At 49.3% G+C, this 23,634-nt stretch overlaps 1 protein-coding gene across 4 annotated transcripts; it reads right to left on the bottom strand.

Moving 5' to 3' along the window:
* Nucleotides 1-1,280: 1,280 nt before the first annotated feature.
* On the bottom strand, nucleotides 1,281-22,097 carry LOC120953245 (mucin-19-like). Of its 4 annotated transcripts, none has more exons than XM_040373019.2 (11): nucleotides 21,988-22,097; nucleotides 19,863-19,962; nucleotides 18,899-18,987; nucleotides 18,634-18,828; nucleotides 18,383-18,552; nucleotides 18,040-18,309; nucleotides 17,732-17,962; nucleotides 15,767-16,630; nucleotides 14,662-14,895; nucleotides 14,441-14,565; nucleotides 1,281-13,408 (listed from the first exon to the last, which is right to left on the bottom strand). In XM_040373019.2, the coding sequence occupies exons 2-11, from the start codon at nucleotides 19,888-19,890 to the stop codon at nucleotides 4,665-4,667; spliced, it is 10,950 nt and encodes a 3,649-aa protein (XP_040228953.2). In that variant the 5' UTR covers nucleotides 19,891-19,962; nucleotides 21,988-22,097; the 3' UTR covers nucleotides 1,281-4,664. The 4 variants fall into 4 exon arrangements, with proteins under 4 accessions (XP_040228953.2, XP_040228957.2, XP_040228954.2 ...); XM_040373023.2 differs by having other exon boundaries at nucleotides 14,662-14,799; XM_040373020.2 differs by having other exon boundaries at nucleotides 21,951-22,058.
* Between the last annotated feature and the right edge of the window lie 1,537 nt (nucleotides 22,098-23,634).

Genomic DNA, 23,634 nt, shown 5'->3' with positions numbered 1-23,634 from the left:
CTTGGGACGGTCGTTACTTCAGAACGTCACTCCGAATCAGCAGTGAAATCCGGAGATGGATTGTGCAGTAGAATCGTACAAACTATGGACTTCAGATTTAGACGACTTCTAGACTGCACGACACTCTACATACAGCGCACATTGATTCGCCCGCGGGATCCTTTACGGCAACAAGTCCTGGACCATCCGAGCGGAGGATGCAAACGCTCTGGGCATGTTTGAGCGACGCATCCTCTGGACCATCGTTGGCGGTGTTGGAGCATGGAGCGTAGAGGAGAAGGTTGAACCACGAGCTTGCTGAGCTGTACGGCGAACCGAGCATCCTGACGGTAGCTAAGGCTGGCAGGATACATCGGCTGGGGCATTTCATGAGGATGCCGGACCAAGAAGGTGTTCGACAGCGATCTCCAGTTCGGAATAAGGCGCAGGGGAGCACAGCGAACTCGATGACTGGATCAGGTGAAGCGACACCTGGCGGAGATCGGGTGTCTGCATGGATGGGAGGCAGCAGCCAGGGACCGAGCATCCTGGAGAATGATTGTTGGACGGGCCATGTCACACCGACGTGCTCTACCATGAGCTGACCAACAACAGAGAGAAAAGAGAGAGAGAGAGAGAGAGAGAGAGAGAGAGAGAGAGAGAGAGATTTCTCGAACCTAGCTATCTTCAATACAGGGTTTACCAGGATTTATTGGTCAGTTCCCATAATTTTTTGGGCTCGTCTCACGATTTATTCATTGTATCCCATAGATTTTTGGTTCGTTTCCATGATTTATTGGTATCGTCCGATTGGATATCAATACAATTCAACCAATAAATTCTGGGAATCGGCCAAAAAATCGTGGGAACGCACCAAAAAAATATGGGAACCAATTAAAAATTGATGGGAACCAACCAATAATTCGTGGGGGAAACCATTTTATAATTATTGAAGAAAATTCTTCCAAATGTTAAAAAATAATAGACTAAAATAATAGACAGTGGATAACAAATTGTACATCTCAGGACTGGCGTGTCAAAAAAGATAAAACCGACTTTGGTTTAAAAAAACGACTTACGGCTCATGTTTTTCATCGACTATGTTTCGTCCGAAAATTCTTTACGATTCGTAATCTATAGGTTCGTTTGTTCACCTTAAAAGTATAAGTCCTGGATTCATAGGAACAATTAAGAAAAAAGAAAGAAAACTAATGACACTTACATTTCTGGTCCGGATCAATACAGCTCAATGCACCTGATTTCTTTCGTACGATGATCGTTCTCTTCGCGTATTCGTTGACTTCGTGTTGTTTGTTTAAATTCACTATATTTTCTCTTATTTTTCGCGGTGTGTGTTGTTTGTTTTCTTTTTTTTAATGTGTTTTGTATGTAGGTATGTATGTCTTACATGTCTGCGATGTTCGCTTACTTCTTACCTCTGTTTGCACTACTGTTTCACACTTTACAATCGATTTTGCATTAAAATATGGGATTACAACATAAGAGTGACTGAAGCGATGAAGAAAAAAAAACGGACGTTTAACGTAGATATATGTATCTTGATTACATCTTGCGTTTGCTGCTTTTTTGTTTTGATCTGCCGTGTTTTCCTTGTTTATATCTCTCACTGCATAATTCCTATGTTTATGCTGAATATGTATATTGTTTTTGTCGAATTTTGTTTTTAACTACCCCTTCAAATTCCGAAAGCATTACAACAACAAAAAATCTTTCAGCTTTCTTAACCAAACAAGGCTTTTTGTGGTGGATGCTGTTGGTTTGTTTGCTCTACAACGTTTGCTACTCAAAGCAACTCAAACGCGCTATTATCATCAGTTAACATATGCGTTAGTGAATTAACTTTTGCTAGAATTATTTTCTTTTCCTGTAAGGGGTAATTTAGCTCCTGTTGTTAATTATCCTTAACACAGCAATTATGAAATGCGCACACGACGACAGGCACACACAGCTGACGACTATCCCTACAAACACACACACACACACACACGCACGGGTTTGCACTACACTAGATGTACGGTTTCGAAAACAGTTCTTTATGCCGTTGTTGCGTACAATTGTTGTGTTGTCTTGTATCGTTTAATAACTTATACTACCCACTTAATACGATTCTTTTTGTGTACGCACTCGCCCACATCCCCAACTGGTGTGAAACGCTGTGGAGGTGTAGGAGAGTCTATACTTAAAACGTGTATTAACTAATATATATTCCGATGGCTATAGCAATGTTCTTCCCTAAAATCGCATTTTGTCAAACGATTTTTTTGTGATTCGCCTTGAATCACATTACGCTAATTCGACAGACTGCGCGCATGCCTGTTTTTTGTTCTTTTGTTCTAATAATTAACAAGTTGTTTATTAGCTTAACCTACGCACACCAGTACGCACAACATCTATACAAGGAACGGAAGAGTTCATAGTGTGTGTAAGGTTTCCTTTCCAGCAAAGAAAACGCTACAGTTGGTCGTGGGAGAAGGTTCGCCGCCTACAGATCGTATTACCAAGAGCGATCGGATCGCACTCTTTATCCGACTAAATGTATTTACAAAAAGGCTTACTAAGGTGAAAAAGAAACCTAAACGATCGCAATGTTCATTTCGATCGTCATCGTCTAATGTGTGTGTTGCTGTAACTACTGATGTGCTTTTAAAAAACGACTTTTTACATTTTCTCCAATGCCCTCGGTCTAATTGTATGAAAGAGAAAGAGAGCTAGAAACAAAGAACATAAGATGAAGAAAAGGAAAAGCGAACATGATCAATTTATCTGTTTTTGTTCCGTCCGCTCAGTTTCTACTTTTGTTCACACACATAAAAAATAAAGAAATGAAAATTGTATAACCACAGTAAGAGAAAATACACAATTTTTGTTCTTTCACGCATGTGATTGATAAACGTGCTGAGGGGAGGACCCGTACAGAAAGATCACAACAAGGATCAGAATCCAGATACAGATCGTGTAGCAATGATATAAATTTTCAAATATAAATAGATCCTATAGTCAAATTTTGATTATTATTCAACACCTAACAAATTTGTTGCCTTTTATATCTGTTTTTTATCTCTTTCTCTTTCTTTCTCACTAATCTCGTTACGCTTTGCTCGGGGGTTTGATTATTGTGTTTTTTTAAATTCTCCATTAGCTTAGATCGATAAACTTCTAGTTTCCTATGTTCTGTTTGCATGCAGACAAACGATGATGAACCGTTTCCACAAATTTTTTTTGGTGGAAGTTACGCTGACGAATAAGGCGTACAGTACAGGGGCTGGGGGGTGGCGAGTGGCTGCTCTTTTACTGTATTAAACGAAATGGTTACCATTTTGTTTTCATATGCTTGCGTTATAATAGAATATTCTTCAATATTTACTTATTCGAACTATCGACTGGTATTATTTGTGAGTGTTACGGTTACTGATGAAATATGTTTTACCATTAATGGATACTTCTGTTTAAAAAGTGAAGGAAACTCAACGAGGGAATGTGGTAATGTATCTTCTTGGTAGTAAGGGAACTAGTTAATTCATATTTATGTAGCAGAACTTAAGCAGAATCGCGGCTAAGTAGCTTCGACAAGTTGAGGCTAAAGTTAAGTGCTGTCTGATATTTTCGCCCTTGAAACCTTCACACTCGACCAATTCTGAGAATATTCAATTGTGTGTGTGTGTGTGTACATTTAAGACCATAACAACGAAAAAAACCAAAATTATACTCCACAAACTGTACATAACTGAGTACTTAATTTACGTTATTAAAAACAACATAATTCATACAAAACCCAGCCGTTTGCAGTTTTTAACATTCTGAGACACCACACACCAAAATTGGATAATAGCCGCTAGGAATAAGAGCCGCTTTTCCTTTAGCAGCGACAAACATTTATCACGCAATCACTGCATCATCGTCCAAGACGAGGCATAAACATGACATTTGCACAATGTGAACGAATCTACAACTATACACAGGTTTTGTAGTTTTATGAGACAATTCAACGTTATTCCAACACAGTTCCGGCCGGAAAGACAATACAAAAAACACGTAAGGAAAAATACTTCAACTTATTGATGATTGTTTTCCCTGTTCCTTACTGGGACGAATAAACATATTGTATAAGCAACGTACAATATCTTGCAACATTTGCATAACAATGATACAAAACTAGGGACAACAAGAAATAAAAACGGTCTGGACTGATGACAAAACGAAAAAAAAAAGAAAATAAGATAGAGAGGTCAAAAACATTACATACTAAATTGAAGTAAATGTTTGCAAATTAAACCTTTCAGAGACAATTAGCGGTGGACCCTTGCAATATGTGATAGGTGCTTTTTGCTTAGTTTTTAATGAATTATTGAAGAAACATCACTACCTTTCTTATTCCACTCTGTGCAAAAGGTTAGAAGAAGTGAAATAATCTGCCAAAATCCCCCAAAATAGAAAACATCAATACAAATGCGCAAAGCATTTTAGGTTGCACAAACTCATTCTACCCTTCGTACATCGTTCTTAGAACGGATGATAATGTCAACTGAAGTAAACCTTTTACTTTGCATGCAGGACGAGAAGGGGGACATCGTTTTTTTTGTTTGTTTTCATTCGCTCCCATTCATCTCTGTCCCAACTGGTGCCGTTTTCCCCAAAAGTTCACCCCCAACCGGTGGTTGCGGATGTTATAGGAAGGGCGAGCGGTTCATGCTGTTCATCGCGTCGTACGGTTTGTGCATACCGATCGCGGGATGATGGTAACCGGGCTGTCCGTACGCACCGGGCGGAGCGGCACCCGGCGCGCCCAGAAGCCCCTGGTTGATCATCATCTGTGCCCGAAGCTCCTCCTGTCGCAGGTACTGTTGGTGTAGTGGATCAAACTGGTTCATGAACTGGTACGGGCGTGTGCCGTGATGCGAAGCCAGGAACTGATGGTACGGCGAGGCAGCGGTCGGTGGCGGTGGGCCGTGCACGGAGGCAACGGCAGCGGCCGCGGCGGCCGCCGCTACCGACCCGGGCGGGGTAGCCTGGGAGCCGATCGGGTTGCCAAGCTTGTCGGCCTCGGTACCGGTGCCACCCGAGCCCGCCGCCGTTGTGCCCCGATGGCTGGGCGGGAGGTAGTACGGATTTTGGGAGTTGCGGTACGACTCCTCCAGGTACGTGCTGGCAGACGTGTCACCGTAAAGGCCACCCGGTGGTAGACCGAGCCCGGCCGGCCCGGGGCCAAAGTTGAACGCGCTGCCGGGAACGATGTTGGCCGTTTTCAGCGAGATGGCGGACGTTTCCGCGCTGCTCGCCGGATTCCCAACGGCACCGGGCGCAGAGGAAGCCGAACCCATGCCGGGTGGACCACCGCCAGCACCACCCGCACCACCATTGCCGGAGGAGGTAGAGTTGGATGGTTTTAGCCCAGGGTAGGCGGGGAATCCTTGATGGGGACCGAGCGCCTGCTGCTGATGGGCGGCATGCATTGCGTGCTGATGCAGCGTTTGCTGCTGCTGTTGGGCTGCTGCCGCTGCCGCTGCCGCCGCTGCTGCCGCCGCCGCCGCTGCCTGTTCCTGCGCTAGCTGGTCCTTCTTTTTCCGCGAGCGTTTGGGTTTGGCCGGTGGCGGCGCAGGTTCACTGCTGACCGACGCATTACCGGCACCGCCGCCCGACGCCGACGGTACGTTGGCATTGTGGGACATCTTTTGCGGCTGGATGTTGGCTGCATTCATCATGTCGGTCCGCTGCTGATGCTGCTGCGGATGGTGATAGTTGGGCGATGGCACGTAGGAGCCAACGTTCGGCTGCTCCCGGTTGGCGTTGTACGCTGCCATCGTGGTGGCCGCCATGGTGTTGTTGAACATCTGCTGCAGGGCCGACGTGGTGGCAGCAGAGGAGGACGCGACCGGCGGCTGGGACAGGTTTTTGCCAAACATGTGCGCAGTCGACGGCATACCTTTGTCGTAGAAGCCGCCGGCTGTGGTCGCGGATGGCGCACCGGGACCACCGAGCAGTCGGTCCGGGTCCGGGTTGTAGAGGGAGGACAGGGAGGTGAGATTGCGTATTGCCGGGTCCATCAGCGAAGTCGACGCGGAAGAGGCTGGAGGGGCCGGTACACCGTATGATTTGTAGCCGCCACCCGCGCTGCTGAGATCTGCCGACGCGTTGCCACTGCCGCTTGGTTGCGATGATGACCCGGAGGAAGCGGATGTTGCACCGTGCTGTTGCTGTTGTTGCTGCTGCTGCTGCTGCTGTTGCAAATGTTGCGGACTGCGTTGATCGTAGCGGGGCAGATGCAGCTGGTCCGCTGGGTGTTGATTGGCAGGTTTCCCGCCCGCCGGCTGCATGGTGTAGCCGGTTGGTGCGGTGGACACGCTAGCCGCCGCCGTACCTGCTCCACCACCGCTCATATCGTGCGCCTTGTTCATGTTGGCCGCCTGTGACAACGAGCGGTGATGATCGTAGCCGCCGGTGCTGTTGGCCCCAACGTTGCCAGCGGGTGCCGGCTGATGGATGCTCGGAGCACCGAACCCGCGCGGGAAATTCATCGTCGCCGCACGATTAAACATATCGAACGCCTTCGATTTGCTGATGGAAATATCCATCGGATTTCCGTAACTCATGCCCATATGATGATCGAAAGATTGGTGTTGTTGTTGTTGTTGTTGTTGTTGCTGCTGCAAATGTTTGTTGTCCTTCGTACCGTCTGCTTTCTCCTTGCCCAAACCACCCGAAGATTCCATATTCATTGGAACGTCCTGCGCCGGTTTGCTGCTATTGGTATCAGGTTCGCTATAGCCTAGGTTGATCATTTCAGGTACTTTCGAAGTGTTGGTGATTGAGGCCGTGCTAGGGCTGTTCTTGTTGCTGATGCCACTTAAACTCGGATGCTGTTGATGATGCTGCGCCGAATGCTGCTGTTGGTGTTGCTGATGGTGAAGATGCTGCTGCTGTTGCTGCTGGGAATGATGTGGCGGCGCATGATGGTGATCAATGTTGGATGATGTCGCGGTCGTTCCCGATCCGCCCACCGTTGCTGCTGCTGCTGCTGAAGCTGATGACGATGTGTTGGATGCCGACGCCGAATTGAGATCGTACGGCCGACCGTACGTGGAAGTGTAGGGGTTGTTGTTGGATCCCATCAGTAGATTGCCAAGATGGCTTTGCTGCTGCTGCTGTGTCGTCGCTAGATGATGTCCGTGTGGCGTTTGCTGATGATTTGCTTGGTGTTGCTGTTGATGACTTTGCTGGTGTTGCTGCTGTTGTTGGTGGTGTTGCAGTAGATGCTGTTGCTGCTGTTGCTGTTGCTGCTGCTGCTGGTGCTGCTGATGCTGCTGGTGTTGGTGCTGTTGGTGCTGCGTGTGGGCGGGCGATGGATGCGTGTGCACGTTGCTAAGATGACCCTGCTGAGATGGTGGCATATGAGCCGGTGCTGGGGGCAACGAGGACGACATGCTGCCCGCCCCACCGGCCGTTTCGCCCGGATGGTTCAGGTACGGGTTGTACTGATTGTGGTGCGCCGTCCAGGGCGATTGGTGCGAGTTCAGCTGCATCGGTGTGGACGCGATCGTCGTTCCCGGCGTGCTGGAGGGGGCAGAACTGTTGTTGCCCGTGCCCGTACTGCCACCCGATCCGGTCAGGTTTTGTGCCTGATGCACACCGATCGTCGCGGCCGTCGTCGCTTGCGAATGGGCGGGAGATTCGGGTGGAAGTATCACGCCAGCGGCAGCGGCGGCCTGCTGCGGTGTGATGATCGGGGGAGCGAGCTTAATCGCATTGTTGGCGTTGCTGTTGCTGGTGTTGCCGGCAGCGGACGGAGCAGCCGGCTGCTGGGGTTTCGGGGACATCGGCTGGAACGGCGAGAGCTGGCCACCTTGGGAGGAGTAGGGCGAGTTGGGATCCTGCTGTGAGTAGGGCGAGCTTTGGTTTGACTGTGAGAACGGTGAGTTGGGGCTTTGGTGCAGCGGCGTATTTGGTTTCGACTGCAGCTTAGGTTGACCACCACTGGCAGCAGCACCGCCCACCGCTGTACCGGTCGATGGCGACGTCGAGGCCGTCGACGGGGCCTGATTGGTGTGGTAGGGCGATTGCCCCTGGCCCGGGTTGTACGGCGAGTGGCCACTGACGCTCGAGGGCGTGGTCTGTCCAGTAGCCGGACTGTGCGGTACCGCCGGCGCATTATACGGCGACAGCGGACCCACCGACGAGGCGGGCGACGCAATCGACGACGGTTGATGCCCGTACGGGGAGGAGGAGGACGCTTGCGGCTGCTGCTGCTGCTGCTGCTGGTAGCAGGAGGGCGAGTTCGGCTGCTGCTGGTACGGCGATGATGCCGGGTTGTGATATGGAGAGTTGGGATTTGTACTGGGGCTCATCGACGAGTTGTAGTCCGACTCCTGCGAGGCTGGCTGTTTGTACTGGTCGTAAAAATCGACCGGTGATTTAAGCTCTTTGCCGTAACCTTTGAAACTGTCGGCCACACTGCTTGCCGTAGCTGCTGCCGCTGCTGTACTAGGCTGGTTAACGTTTGTACCGGTGGACCCGATACCAGCAGGTGTAGTCCCATACGCAGAATAGCTGCCGTACACCGAGGAACCTCCGCCGGGGGCAATATTGTTCCCGGCGGTTGTGGTAGTACTACCGGTACCTGTAGCGTTCGCAGCGTTGGACGTGTACAGATGCTGCGAGTACTGCGGATACGGCGAGGGTAGATCCCGCGGACTGCAACTCTTTTCCGGGCTGCTCTTCTGCGTGGTGTCCTGATAGAACCCGACCTTGATCGCACCGTTCAGTGGATGGTACGGGCTCTTCTGCGTGTCGTCCAGCTTGGGCGACGTCATGATCGGTGACGCCCCGATCGGGCTCGGGTACGGGGCGGGATACGCTCCGAGCCGTTCGTCGATACCGATGCGGGGACTGTCCGGATCTTGGCTGTACGAGGACCGCTCGCTAACCGTGCTCCCGGTGCTGGCCTTTCGCTGCCGCGGTACGGTTGGCAGCGTGGGATAGCTGGGACTTTCCAGACTGCCGGGAATGGTCGGCAGGCTGCCAATGCCGCTGGACGATTCGTTCGACGAAGGGTGGGTGGAGGTGTTCTCGTTCGGCTTGCTCTTATCGCTGGCCGGCGACGCTTTGCCGGGCTCATCGGTGTCGTCCGATTTCTTCGGCTTTTTCGGCGCACCGAACGCCTTGATCCATGCGTTCAGGTTGGGCGTGGCGGACGGTTTATCCTTGCCTTTGAGCGCGTCCTTTCCAGCCGCTTCCTCCGCTTTGCCCGGCTTTCCATCCTCCAGCGAGAACAACTTGTCCGCTGCCGACGAAACGGTGCTGCTTTTGGACTCTCCGGCCACCGCCAGATCGCTGGCCGGTTCCGGTTTCTCACCCGCGGCCGTGGTGTTGCTAGGTTCATCCTTTTTCGAGAGCGATCCTCCCTCCCGGCTACCGGCGGGAGAGCTTCCACCGGTGATCGCTAGTGCTGCAGTTTTCAACGCACTTATTAAGGGCTTTACAGCACCGATCGCTGCGGTACCGATCAGCAGTTCGTCCTCCTCAGCGTCCTCGTCCTTCTTCAGCAACGAGGAGCTACGCTTCGGATCGTCCTCGTCGTCGGCAAAGTTGTGCTGCTGCACGATACCGAACCCTTCCGTATTAAGCACGGTACCGAGGCTTAGCTTCGGCTTCGACTCGTCCGTCTTCACGATCAGCGAGTTCTTCACCTCCTTCACCTTGTTCAGGGCACCGCTGCCGGCCGCACCGCTGCCTCCCGCGCCAGCACCGCCACCCGCGCCGAGCGGGAACAATTCGTCCGGCTTGTTGAGATTCTGGATCGTCCCGATGAGGTTGCCCTTGGCCTTGCCCGGCTGCAACCGGTCGATCGTGGTGCGATGATGGTGCAAATCGCGCTTTCGCCCACCCGCACCCAGCTGGCAGAGCTTTTCCTTCAGCGACTTTCGCTTCGGTTCTTTGGGTTCCTTTTTCTGCGAGTGCGGCGGTATGATCGGCGGAGGGCCCAACAGTGTGTGACTCGTCGGCCCGGCGGGTTTGCTGCCCGTTGCGGCAGCGGTGCTGTTGGTAGAATCTTTTAGTGCACCGGCCGAATCGGAACCCGCCGGTTCACCTTTGGAGGCGTCTTTCGCGTGTGAGGCGGATGGCGTCGTGCTGCCGGTCGCTTGTTTGCCGGCGCCAGCTGCAGTGCCACTGGGCTCCTTTGAGCTGGCTGCCGACCTAGGGGAGAATGCTTTCGGCGGTGCTGCGATGGTCGCCAGCCCGGGACTTGCTCCACGTAGCGGGCTGGCGGCCGCTTCGTTCGCCGCCGGCAGCTGCGACAGGGGAATCGGTTTGCGGAAGTCGGCCGGTTCGATCTTCACCGGCACCGTGTCGAAATCGTCCATGATGTAGCGCGACGGCGAGTTGCTGGCCGAGCTGTACTCGGGAAACCGGGGCGTGTTTTCCAGCCATTTGTTAATGTCTTTCAGTGTCTGCTCGGTTTCCAGCTCTAGCTCCTCCATGTTTGCACCAGCCGCACTACCACCACCACCGCCCGCTGCCGTAGCGGGCGTTTTGGACGTTTTTCCCGTTGGTGGCGGTATGGTTTTTGAATTCGCTTTAGGATGTCTCTGAGCGGTTGAACCCGTCGGTCCGGCCGCAGTTGCTGTCGCCGACGTTGACTTTTTGCCCGCCTTGGAAGAACCACCGCTGGCAGCAAGGGCTGACTTCGCGTGGTTCTTGTCCAGCTTTGTGTCGGGGCCATCGTCAACGAAGTCGTACTCGTTGCTTCGGTCCACCTTCTTCGTGCTGTCAGCTGAAGCAGCACCTGGGCGTGAGTGTTTTTTGTCGCCCGGTTTCGCGTTGGAAGACTCGCCACCATTAGCCGTCGATTTATCGCGATTTTTCTTCCCCTTCGAGCCACCACCACTGGTGGTGCCTTTGCTGGATGATTTACTTTCACTGGAAGGCTTGCTGCCGTCTTCTGGGTCGCAAACGTGCTGGTGCTTTTTCTGCTGCTGTTTGGCACCAGCGCTTGATGGTGAGGCACTTGCATTGACACTGCTGTCTTCTTCCACCGCATGCTTCTGGCCACGGTTGCTACCTCCTCCTCCCTTGGTCGACGATTTGCCCTTCTTTCCCGAGCTACCTGCTTCCTTTCCCTTCGCTTTGGCCTGCTTGGCCTTTGCTTTGCTTTCGGCCGCTGCTGCAGCCGCCGCGGCCGCCCTATTCCGGCGTTCTTTGATGAGATCAAACTTATCCTTGATATCGGGAGTGATCGATCGGGTCGGTGGAAGCGTGGAATCGTGCGCTTGCTTTGGAAGGTCGTCTTCCCCCTCGCCACTGTCGCGTGCCGAGCGACCGTCAGAGCAGTACGAACGGGCCGGGCTGGGCGAACGTGACATTGATCGCGTTGCAGCGGCAAGGCGTGAGTCCCTGGACTGCTTTTGCATCGGCTTTGAGGCACTTTTTGACGCATCTCCGAGGTATTCAACTCTTCCCTCTCCTCCATCCGCGCCTTCTTCATCCTCACCACCGCTCGACGTTGCTTCGCGATCGTCCCCGTGCGCACGATCGTCGCTGGAGGATTTGGACTTCTTCTTGCCCTTACCAGCCTTATCGCGCTTGTGCGATTTTTTGTCCATCTTTTTATCTTTCCCCTTCTGCTTGCTCTTGCTTCCGCCGCTCTTTTTAGCGCGATGATGCTCGCCCCCAGCACCGCCAGCTTTCCCCACATTCTTCTTGCTGGTTTTGTTCTTTTTGTTTTTTGATTTGTCGGACGACTTTTTCGCCGCCGGCTCCCGCTCGCCACCACCACCGTCTTCCTCCTCTTCGATGCTGGTGTCGTGAGGCTTCACGCGCATATTGTCAATGTCCTCAAAGTCGCTCATATCGCTTGCTTCATCGTTTCGCTCCCCATTAGTATCCATCGGGCCCGGTTCGTGTCGTGCATTGTGGTCCGCTTCTTCCTCACACTCGGACCCTTCGTCGACACGCTCTACGGGGGAGCTTTTCTGTTTGCCACCCGCTTTCTTTTGCCGGCCCTTGCCACCACCCTTGCTGGCAGACGCAAGGGCGCCGGATTTTTTCGTCTTTTTGTCCAGCTTCGCAACCGAAATACCCGCTCCGGCCTTGACCGCGCTGCTCCCCTTCTTATGCTGTTTCCCATCGGCTTCCGACCCACTCTTATCCTTCCCTTTTTTGGACCCCGTTTTTTCCACCACACCCCCACCGACATCGGACGACGTGCATTCTTTTTTCTTGGGGCTCAACGACCCATGCGGTGACTGTTTCGAGAAGGGCGACGAATTCTCCTGCGATGGGCTGGGCGTTCGCGACATTGAACGTTGCCGTACCGGCGAAAACGATTCACGCTTTGCATCCTTCCCCTTGCCACCCTTGGGCGGTTTGTTCACCTTCTTTTCCTCTTTCTTCACTTTAGAACTGTTTTTCTTTTTCTCTTTTTCCTGCAGCGCTTTCACCGCCGCCTTCTTCTTGCTCTCGTACACTGGAAAATCTTCCTCCTCCTGCTCCTCCTTCAGATCATCCATTTTACCACCCGCCAACCGCATACCACTACCATCTCCTGCCTGTAACGGTGTCGTTGCAGGTTCGTCCTCTTCCACATCACCATGATGATCCTTTTTGTACCGTTTCCGTTCGGGTTCGCACCAATCGGGCTCTTCTTCACTTTTGACATTCACCCTATCTTCGTCCCGCTGCAGCCCATCCTCCCCATCACTATGATCACTTGCTTCGGTTTTTAGTTTCTTGCTTTTCACTTTATCACCTTTCTCCTTCTCCTTGCGCTTGCGTTTTACAGTTTTGTTGTTCACTCGCGATGCACTTTTATCCTTTTCCGGCGGTTCCGGGTCTGGTTCCGGTTCCGAGTCCACCTCCGGCTGCTGTTTGTTTGCTTTGTTCTTTTTTGAACCGGTTCCACCAGCCGCCGGCGCGGACGGTTCCTTTTTTTCGCTTGTCACATTTTTGCCACCTTTTTTGTCGCTCCCGGCACTTGTACCACTTTTCACCGACTTTGCTTTCGATTCTTTGCACGGTTTGTCCTTCCCTTGGAGGGACGGCGAATCACCACCACCATCACTGTTATCTTTGGAGTTTGCATTGGAGCTGCTGCTGCTTGACTTTGCACTTATGTTATTATTGCCATTGCCACCGGAGCCGCCGCCTTTCTTCGACCTGTCCTTGCTGCCGGCCTCTCTCTTGCCGGTGTCCTTCGGCGTGCCTTTGCTGTGCGGCTGTCCACGGCCGTTCATTGCATCGGAGGAGGTTGATTTGATGCTGTCCTTTGAGGACGGTTTTTCCTTGAACGCAGCATTCGCGCGACTCACATCCGGATACTCGTGGCTCATCAGTTCCTCGTCCGATGAGTTCTCGTCGAAGTATTTCTTCCTGGCACGTTCAAACGCAATCTGAAGGTTGTTGACCATTTCGGTGTATTCTGTTGAAATGGGCAAAAGAACAGGTATACAATTAGATAAAATGATACTGGGGGCCATCTTCACATACGCATACATTATATAGTCGAATATACAGTGCTGCAAAATGTCATGAGCATCACGAGCTTTTCACCAGCGAAAACAATTAACATATCCGAGGCAGCTTGATGCTCATTGCTGATACTCATTAAAAGTGCGTCATGATATGCCGAAGGCGACATGCGAATGCTTGAGGCAAACGCGATACACTGACCGACAAGCTTTGCTTAATGCCGGCGCAAGCATAATCATGATTTTTTTCTGGCTGTGAACAGTGTTGCCAAATGCCACTGTTACAGTCATCAAAACTCAATGGCTGAATCATGGCTGAAAAGAAGATCAAATCAGATCACGTACACAACTGATATGATCAGAGATGAGACACTAACAGTTGGTGGATCAATCACATGCTTGGTGACATTTTGCAGAGCACCCAACTCTTGGACACTCACTTGGTCATGATATTTTCGATCGGTGATAATCACGACATTCTTGGAAAATATATGTCTTGTGGTCCCAAGCAACAAAATGAGCATGCTTTCGCGCTCTGTCGGCTTTGATCGTCTGTCGGGTCTAACAGAGCGAGAAAAAAGTCTCATTATGTGCGCATCAACTGCTTGAGTCTCACCTCTGATCATCACAGTAGACCTCGCGACGCTGACATGATTTTGTTTCGGCAGGAATTTGTCATGACTAAGTCAGTGACATTTTGCAATGCTGATCACAGTAAAAAAAGTCATAGTGACTGACTAAGCGATGGTCGCAAAAATGTCATGAAGCATGTATTGGTCACACCAATCGTTTTGAGTATTACCTCTGATTATCACAATTCAGTACGTGACGCTGACATGGATTTTGTTTCAGTTCGATTTTTTTGTGACATTGACATCGACATTTTTTTTATGACATTGACAGTGACATTTTGCAGCACTGTAATTAACATTGACTTTCCACATTTAGAATCATTAAAAAAACAAAAAATCGTCACTACTTACCATTTGCTTGACCATTATATAGCCGGCAGTTGTTGACGATCAACTTAAAATCGTTTTGAAAGTCACTGAAAATCATGTACTCCCCGTTGTCTAGCTTTTCCTCCATCTTTTGCAGATCCATAGGCCTACAAACGGAAGAATAGAGAGAGAGAGAGAGGTATAGACAAAGACGGTTTAATAATTGTATTTTAAAGTTTTCAGCAAATAACCTTCGTTTTTACCTTCGTATGATCGAGTAGTACTTCGGCGCAATGTCCTCATCGACCGGATCCATAAATGGCCAGGCATCGTCGTGGTTCTTGATGCTTTCCAGCACCTTGTGCATACCGATCTGCAGGACCTCGTCGGTTTCAGTAAAGCTAAGAGACGACGATACGAAAATTGAGGAGGCGGAACAGTTCGCTTTGGTGAAACTACTGTTGGTGTAGCTAGCAGCAGCAGCAGAGGTGACATTACTGTTCCGTGCGTTTACAACATTTACCGACCAGAACCCACACCCACACGCGCGTGCGATACACCAGTGCCAGATGCAGCCGTGTTACAGGTTATAGGGGATATATTTACAGGATTGCCACGGCAAATAAGTGGCGGTGTGGTTTTTTCCAACATTCATACCGATGATGATCCCACATTAACCGGCCAGAATCGTGCAGGAAGGATGTGTGTGGGTGTGTGATAATAGCATGGTCACATACATGATTCGGTAGTAGGAAATCCGAGAGGATGCCGGGAATATAGTTAATGCACACAAACGCACAGCAAGTTATCGACAGAGCGGGCCACGGGTGCGCATTGGGTTGCGTGTGGAGTAAGATTATGTACAAGTGCAGGATATGTTGATGATATTACAGGTAAGGTGGTGTGTTTAATGGCATGGTTAGGGGAGGAAAGAGAAAAGGAAAACAATCAAACAACTGTAACATTACGTCTGTATGCATTTTCTCATGATTATATTCATTGCTAAAATGCACGTTTGCAAATAACTAAAGGTTTACAGTAGACCAATTATACAATTAAAGTAAGTCCAATATAGTAAATGCACGTTTGCAAATAACTAAGGGTTTACAGTAGACCAATTATACAATTAAAGTAAGTCCAATACCACAAACCTTCTTGAAAAAGAACAACGCATAAAGGACCAGTTGGACACGGCCAGTAAGATAGATTAATTGTTTTGAAATAATTAAAACGCAAATCCTAGCGATTAACTAAGTTAACAACTAACGGGGTTAATTTCTATCGTGCAAAAACTAAACAATACAGCTCCATACAGCTAGAGCACCTCCACCCAGGACGGACAGGCTCTTCCAATGGTAGTATACTTACACATTCGTTGACTTGCCCTTCTTCTTACGGCCCTGATTTGTGGCCGACGCGGCAGCGTCACTTCCTTTGCCGCCGCTGTTACCGCCATTGGGTGTGGCGCCCTTAGCAGCCGGCCCTTCGCTGAATGGCAATATCACGGGCCCGGTGACGGACGACAGAGAGTTGTTCGTTTGACGGCCAGGCAGTTTCGTCGCTGTCGGAGCCATGATTTGATTGAAGCGCAACAATTTCTCTACCTCCGCGCTTACCGCCCGAACGGGACGCCGTTCCGCTTTTTGTTCCGCTTTCGTTTGCTGCCGCTGCTGACACAGTGGCTTGATGACAGCCGGTTCCGACTGTTCCACCAGCTGGTGGTGGTGGTGTTGTTTGCTGTTCGTGTCGGTATTGCCACTGTTGATGTTATTTTCGGCCTCGGTGTCACTGAAGCTGTGCACACTTTCGCTGTCCTCGCGCCGGCTTACAATGTAGTACGAATCGTTGTAGATCGCAGCGTCCGCCGTCGCGTGGTGACCACCGTCGCTTTCAACCGATCTACTTCGGCTGCTGCTGGTGTAACTTCTTTCGCTCCGGGCGTACGATTCGACAGAGCTGGAGCGAGCTAGCGACGTTGGCGATACGCTTCCCGTTGCGCTACGACGTGCTGCGGCGCTGTACAGCCTGGCCCTCCCGAGCCGAGGACCTACTGACGGAGAAGTGGAACCGCTCAAATTAGTGGCGCTGTCATAAAGGTACGGACTATTTGCTCTACTACGGAACGCGTTTTCTTTTCGTGGCTGAAAAATAAAATCACGCGTGAGAAGGGATGCCTCGTCTGGGGAGCTTGCGGTTGGCGAAACTATACTTGTGACGGAATTCGATCGAGATCTGTGAATTGAGAGAGCGATAGAAAGGGAAAAAGAAAGAACAAAAAACTATATTAATGGCACCGTTCCAAAGCATACCAACGGAGTGTGTGTATGTGAGTGTTAAAAGTTTCATTAGCTTTCCCTATTAACAGTGCACGTCTGGAAGTTATTTTGGCAATTGCACAGTAAGTAGCGGGTTCGGAAGGACAGGAGTATTAATCGGATCGTTTTGAACAAGGGCTGTTACAATGCTCATTATTGAAAGATGGGTTAGCACAATAGACAATCATGATGGGACATGGGAAGACATCTTACAATGAGATGACACATTGGGAAGTACTTTGTCTGTGTTAATAAGTTGGAAATAATGAAACTTTTGGACGGTTAAAACAAGAAAAAAGGAAAAAGAAAACGGGAGAAAAAAAACATGCATACATACATATTAGCAAGCAAAGGAAGCCCGCGCTAGAGGAAGCAGAACAAAACTAAAGCATCGACACATCTATTCTTCAATCACAAACATGGTTTCACGCTTCTCACGTCTGTCACGGAACGGTTCGGTTTTCTTTTTTCTCGTGCAATCGAACGACGATGTTTTTGTTGTTGGTCGAGGGGGGGGATGGTCGTCGAGGATAGTAGGGTCGGATCAGACGTCGCATGTAGTGCCGATTCTTTTGCTTTGCACTGTGTGTGCGAAAACGGTCTTCCCGCCAATGTCGCCAACTTTAGGTAGTTGTCGTAGTCGTCGTCGTCGTCGTCGTCTATCGTCCGCCAGCATCGCACACTACACACTTGCCCCCGTGGTTGGACTTAGTGCGTACAAAAACTCTGCGGTACCCTGTAGATGTGCGTGTGCGCATGCTAGAGAGAGGAGAGTTGGTGGATTTATCTGTGACAGTGCCACGTCCACGCAATAGGGGCTACCTAAAACACTTTGGCCTTGGCTATCGGAAAATTTTGGCTCGTCGGCAGTAAAGAGTTTTGCTGTGTAGTGTGTGTTTCAAGAGAGGGTGTGGTGACCAACGGGAGATGGTTTGCCGTCTAGTTCAAGGGAGAGTGGTTGGTTTTCTGTCCTTGCTAGTGAGAGTTGTTGTTCGCGAGTGAAAGTTTCGCTTCTAACCGTCGTTCAGCTCGTTTCGCACGCGCTTCCGACAGCAGTTCCGCCCGTTTCGGTGCCGGTGGTACAAGTGTGTTTTGCTGCACTTCGGTAAGATTGCTGCTGCTTTCCCGATTGATCTCTTCCTCTTCCAGTAGCAACTGTTGTTGCTCCTTTTGCAGCTGTTCCTGCTGGCGGAGGTTTTTTACTTCCTGCAGCTGTTTTATGCGTGTTGATCTAGGCCGCTCGAAAAGTCTACAAAATAAAGACCAAAACCTCCGTGTAAGGTTGTTTCATTTAAACTTATACCTTAACCTTACGGCAGTCTTTACCTATTGCGACGTTCCCTTTCCTTGTCGCGAAATAGTTTAGGAATGTAAGGCAAAAAGTTTTCCACCAGCAGCTCGTGCAGGGTGCGCTCTTTGGCGTTGGTGGAGTTATCGAGCTTGTTCGCTAGATTGCGCCAATCTTCCTCGGTGAAGCAGATTACCTGCCAGACGGGCGATTTGGCCGCTTTCGATTTACCGCCACCACTCACGTAATCTTCTCGATACAAGCGTGTACCGAAAAAGTGCCAATAAGAAGATCCGTTGCGATCGTACCTGATTGGTCCGAAGATCGATAAGAAGCACATATTAGCAAAGAAGCGGCATACAGGTATATTGAGTAACCTACCCTATCGGTTCCAGGCGCAGACTGTCCGCGTCGTAATCGGCAAAGGTGGAGCTGACGTGTTCGGAATCGAGCCGGAAGTCGCAAAGGTACTTCAAAATTGTGATCTTCGTACGAAGCGGTAGCTTTTCGAAATCAATATCGGTGTTAAACGGATTATCAACGTTATATTCCTGTAACGAACACGGTGAGAATATATTTGAATGGAGTTTCCATTTGTTTTGTCTAGCTGGAGCTGACCCTCTTTAACCTACCTGACATTTTTGACGAAACAGACGCCTCAGGAACATCTGATAGTTGCTCGGGCTGATGTGTGAACCGATCTGTGCAAGCGCATCACAGCCCTTCAACAGTGCGACGATCAGCTCCGGCAGCAGGCGCGCGGTGTACACTTTCAGATCTACTTCACCCTCGGCATCGGCATCTGTTAGAAGGGCCTCTTCGAGATCCTGTAGGCGCAAAATAAAAATTTGACTGAATAATTCTCCCTAAAGCACATAAAAACACATACACACTTACCTCAATGTCAAACCTAGGCAGCTGGAAGGTGGTACTAAACAGCGAACAAAAGTGCGCAATGCAGGGCACCTCCCACCATGATTGAATATCTATAAAATTCATGAATGATAAGAATTTTGGAAGCTTCCGTTAGCGTCCGCAGAAATGTGTCTTGTTTTCGGGTGTTACTGGGGGGAGGTTTGGTTTCCGTTAGTCGCCGACGTAGGGGATGGGCATGTGGCGTGCATTGGGGAACCGGAGAGTGCTTCGGGACGACGATGCTGACGATGATGAAGGTGGTGTGATGTGAGGCCGTACGTGTGTTATGATTTTCGTGTAATAGCATAGCGGATCGAAAAAATGATAAAAAATGGTGTACGTGTAAATTGAGAAAAATGTATAAACCACAGAGTAATGACAGATGACAAAACTACACAAACAGAAAGACATTACTACGGCGGGTGATGATTTTTTACAAAACAAAGCAAATCCAATGAAGCATTTTCTGTTGAGGATTTCAATATTTTTTTCTATGCATTTCAAAACCGACCAGAACGGTTGTGAGTGAGTGAGTGTGAGTGCATAAAAGATGTGATACATAAGAGGCGCGCGCGTCCACGACTTTGCGAAGTAACATAATTGCGGAAAGCATAATTATGTGCGTCTCTTCTACTTGCAGTGTGTGCGCAGCAGTTGTGGTTGTGCGGAGAGTAGCAGCCGGTGGGGGGCTTGTGCAGTAAAACCTGCTTTTGGCGCCCAATACCGCGGGCATGCCGTTTTGAATGAACGATTCAAGATGAACGGTTAGATGGAATGAGGGAAAGGTTAGCCGGAGAGCTCAACAGAGAAAATGACGTACGACGAGGAGGTGAAATGTTAAGCTATCGCCTACAGGATGTTTCGATTAGGAAGGAATGCATTAGAAAAAAAGTAAGTGAAACAACCTGCTTCTTCTCGGGCAGTTTCAACCAACAATAAAACTTACCAATTAAACCGATGAAAGTGGTAAACATGCCCTTCGACTCTGCAGCAAGGCCAGGTTTACGATCCGGTCCGGGAAGACCAATACTTGTATCTGCTGTGTCCTGCAGGATCGTGCGTGGGTTTTTCAAAAGCAGTGCCACCGAAATTATACATTTGCGTATCCGTTTGCCGAAGGAAAAGAAGAGAGAGAAAGAGAGGAAGAGAGCGAGAGGAGAAAAAATGCTAAAATTAAATTATGAACTTTCACGGTTTCGGGACATCGTTTGCCGCCACGTATTGGCCGAGCAGGTGGGGGGATACATTTAGCCCCGTGGGCTATTGTTTGATGTCCGAGATATGGTTTTTTTTTGCGGGGTGCGTATTTGAACGATTTTCTGGAGACCTCTGCGGAACAAAACGAGGCACTGGCGTGGTTCAGTTTTAACGATAAGGATAAATACAAACGACCCAGAAAGGGCGCCAGGAACAAAGAGCAGAACGTTAGTGGTTTCAACGGACAGAAAAGAGCAAGACTTGTTTCTCCAGTCTCCCTCTACTCGAAGCTAAAACAAAAAACCGTTGCCTACTTCGACACCAGGAAGTTCGGGTTTTTCGTTCTTTGGCGTGTCTCTTTCCGGTGAAACGGTAGCCAGCAGATTTGTACGTGGCGACGGCGTCGGCGGCAATCCGCTACTGCACGATTCTCACATGACGTTTGTTTTTCTTTTCTTCCCCCCAAACGGTCTGTGTGTGTTTTTAAACCGGACGGATGATTGGTTTTCTCCGATACGGTGCACGCCGCAGAAGGGCATACACACCGACACACACACACACATACACAACGAAGAGTAGCTCGGTGTTGTGCACGCGCTCTTCTCACTCGGTATATTCCAGCATAGTTTCACATCGTTTCACCGCCAGCGCCTGCTGCACACCACGGGCGTACATAATCGCGCACGGCCCAAACAACATAACACACGGCCAGCAGCATACAGCCAAACACACAAACACACGCACACGTACACACATACACACGCACTGTATTTCGCCTATTCGCTCGTCGTTTGGGCGCCTTCTCCACACGCCTTTGCTCTTTTTCTCGCTCGGGCTCGCTCTCACTCTCGCTCGTTTCTGCTCAGGCTGCGCTGCCCGCTCCGCGTTACGTTGCGTTGGTGTACGTATGCATCCCTTTCGGTGCCGCGAGTAGCGGAAACTCCACACGGGGCGGGCAAAAAAATCAACTACGACGTTCGACCGTACTACACCGTCGTCCCAAAGCGGGAGTTGCGAGCGCTTCGGAAAGATCCGCTATTTCGCCTTTTTATTGCCCTTGCCGCACATGCTACTGCTACGAAGCATCCGCGTACTGTGCTGTTGGGTGTCTGTCGCTCTGGTCACTTGCAAAGCATGCCCCTCTCCCCAAACCCCCCCCCCCCCCCCCCCCGGAACATAACGGAACGGAAGACTTCACTCCACTGTGAAGGTATGCGCTACAGGAAGATGCATCTCGCAACATCCGGAACCGAAGCGGGAAGTTGGAGAGGATCGATAACCACGGTGGTCGTGCTTAAAGGAAGAGACCCCTTCAGCGCTTTTCCGGTGCCCCCACGGCGAGAACGGGTCGCGTATGCCGTGAAAAAATTCCTTTGCTCGTGGATTGGTTGGCAATCGTTTTGGCAGGATGGGATGGGATGAGGGGGGGTGGGGGGGTGGGGAGGTTTCGCTGGAGGTGCCTCCTATCACCCACGAAACACTACACTCACATCACAACAGAAGGCACCACGCAACACAACGAGGGAGGGTGGCGAGGAGGGGAATTGTTGAGGGTGAAAAGGATGGCAAAATCACGAACGCGGGGACGCGCAGAGCGCCGTACAAAAGCGACCGTAGCTTGAAGGGAGTGAAGAGCAGAGCAAGAAAAAAAACGTCACGAATCTTTAGCCAGCTTTCTTCGTGTGGCACCAGCAGCGCCGCCAGCATTTTGCACCACCAACAGTACACCAAGGGCCAGCAATATTCACCAAGGAAACACACGAATGTGAACAATCCGGCCAGCGCGTAGATTTTGCGACCTGCGACTGCACCTGCAATCGATCGTTTCGATACGCACCCAGAACGGAACACAAATATACGCAGTGATAACGCACCTTCCGTCGCGACCAGCTTGAGTTAAAAACGCTCTCTTTTTCAGTGACGATGAAAAATGGTCGCCTCTTTGGTGTTGTGCCGGAGCGGGTCGTTCCCGAGCTTGCTCCGTGCGGACGGATCGATTGCGATCCGGGGCCGGAATTTACCGTTGGCTGTCAGGTTTGGAACGGTATTAATGTTTGCAAATTGAGCATTATGAGTTTGCTTACTTACGCAAATTGTATGAAAAAATGGTAATTGAAATTAAGATATTTTACAATCATCGTTCTATACATACATATAAAGACAAACACAAGTTCTTTGCATTGAAACCCGCTTCGTGTCCATCCCATCCGAAGGGGCGGGAAGGCCCATCACTAGCTAGAAAACACAAATTTATAGGGCGATATTAGTTGGTGTGCGTGCCGTCTTCAGTTGTGCATTAGTGTGAGTGAGGGTATGAACCGTGCTGTCAAAACAAATTTGGCGCTAAATCGATTGTGATGAAATTCGATTAAATTAGCTTTAAAACAATAATCTTTTATTATTTGAAAGTGAAACGTGATTAAACAGGCCGATTTAAGGCGAAAAATGGATTAAAGCAGCCAACTCAAGCTTGAGAAGCAATCGGGGTGAAGGTTGCCTTCGCTGTGAGCGGCAGTACAAGTTAGAGGGGTAGGAATGATTTGTTTTCACCCAGTGCAAAACAGTTTGAAAATTGAATTGGTTTTAACGGTTTTTTACTGGTTTGTTTTTTTACAAGAAATAGAGTGACATTTTGACTTACCAATAAAAATATTGTTGGAATTTGATAAATTTTCTTCCTCATTAGAATATCACTAATAAAAACTACAGTTTGTTTGCCAAGCTATGCTTTTAATTTCCCTCTGGTTTGGAAGCAAGCAGACATGGTGTATTTACTTTTATTGTGGCAAGGCGCCCTCCATTTTAGGCTACTTTCTGGGTTTCAAAATTGGTAGCAATTGTTCGTCGGAGGCCTTGTATCGGTTTTCTAACTTCTCTGCTTTAGCGATATGGTTTTCAACAGCTTCAACTATTTGGTTCTGATCGCCGTAGAACAAAATTTTTCTCAGGTAACCTTATTCTAAATGCAGGGAATTTATCGATGCCTATCAATAAAGCCGCATTTAAATCATTCCTGCACAAAACTATCGTTATCTTGAAGTAGCCTTAATGAAATGTACAATGAAAATGGCAATGTACAGTTTGAAATCATTTAATTCTTATCATTAAGAATAAACAGATACGCTACAATACGCTGCATTTGCATCCATAGTTTGTCGAATGTTGATTGGAAACAAGAAGTTCAATTATTGCTGCTATGTCTTCAAACCATTCCGATGTTTTGAAGTTAAATTCAATCGATCAGAGTATGACTTTGCAAGTACAGTCTTTCCCCGAGTTACGCGACACTCGAGTTACGCGAATTCGAGTTACGCGAATTTTTATTTTTGACAGTTCAGATGTCAAATCAGTACAATTTTCTCCATCAATTGTCAAATGAAAAATAATTACCGATAAATAACCAAATTTTCTACACCAATTGCATCAAATAAGTATTAAATTACATAAATGAACTAAATTAAATCAAAAATTATGATAAATAAAGTATATTTTTGCTGTAACATGTGATATTCGACTTACGC

The sequence above is a fragment of the Anopheles coluzzii genome, chromosome 2 (assembly GCF_943734685.1).
Source record: "Anopheles coluzzii chromosome 2, AcolN3, whole genome shotgun sequence".
NCBI lineage: Eukaryota > Metazoa > Arthropoda > Insecta > Diptera > Culicidae > Anopheles > Anopheles coluzzii.
The sequence above is the reverse complement of the archived record's forward strand: the minus strand, read 5'-3'. Positions and strand labels throughout refer to the sequence as shown.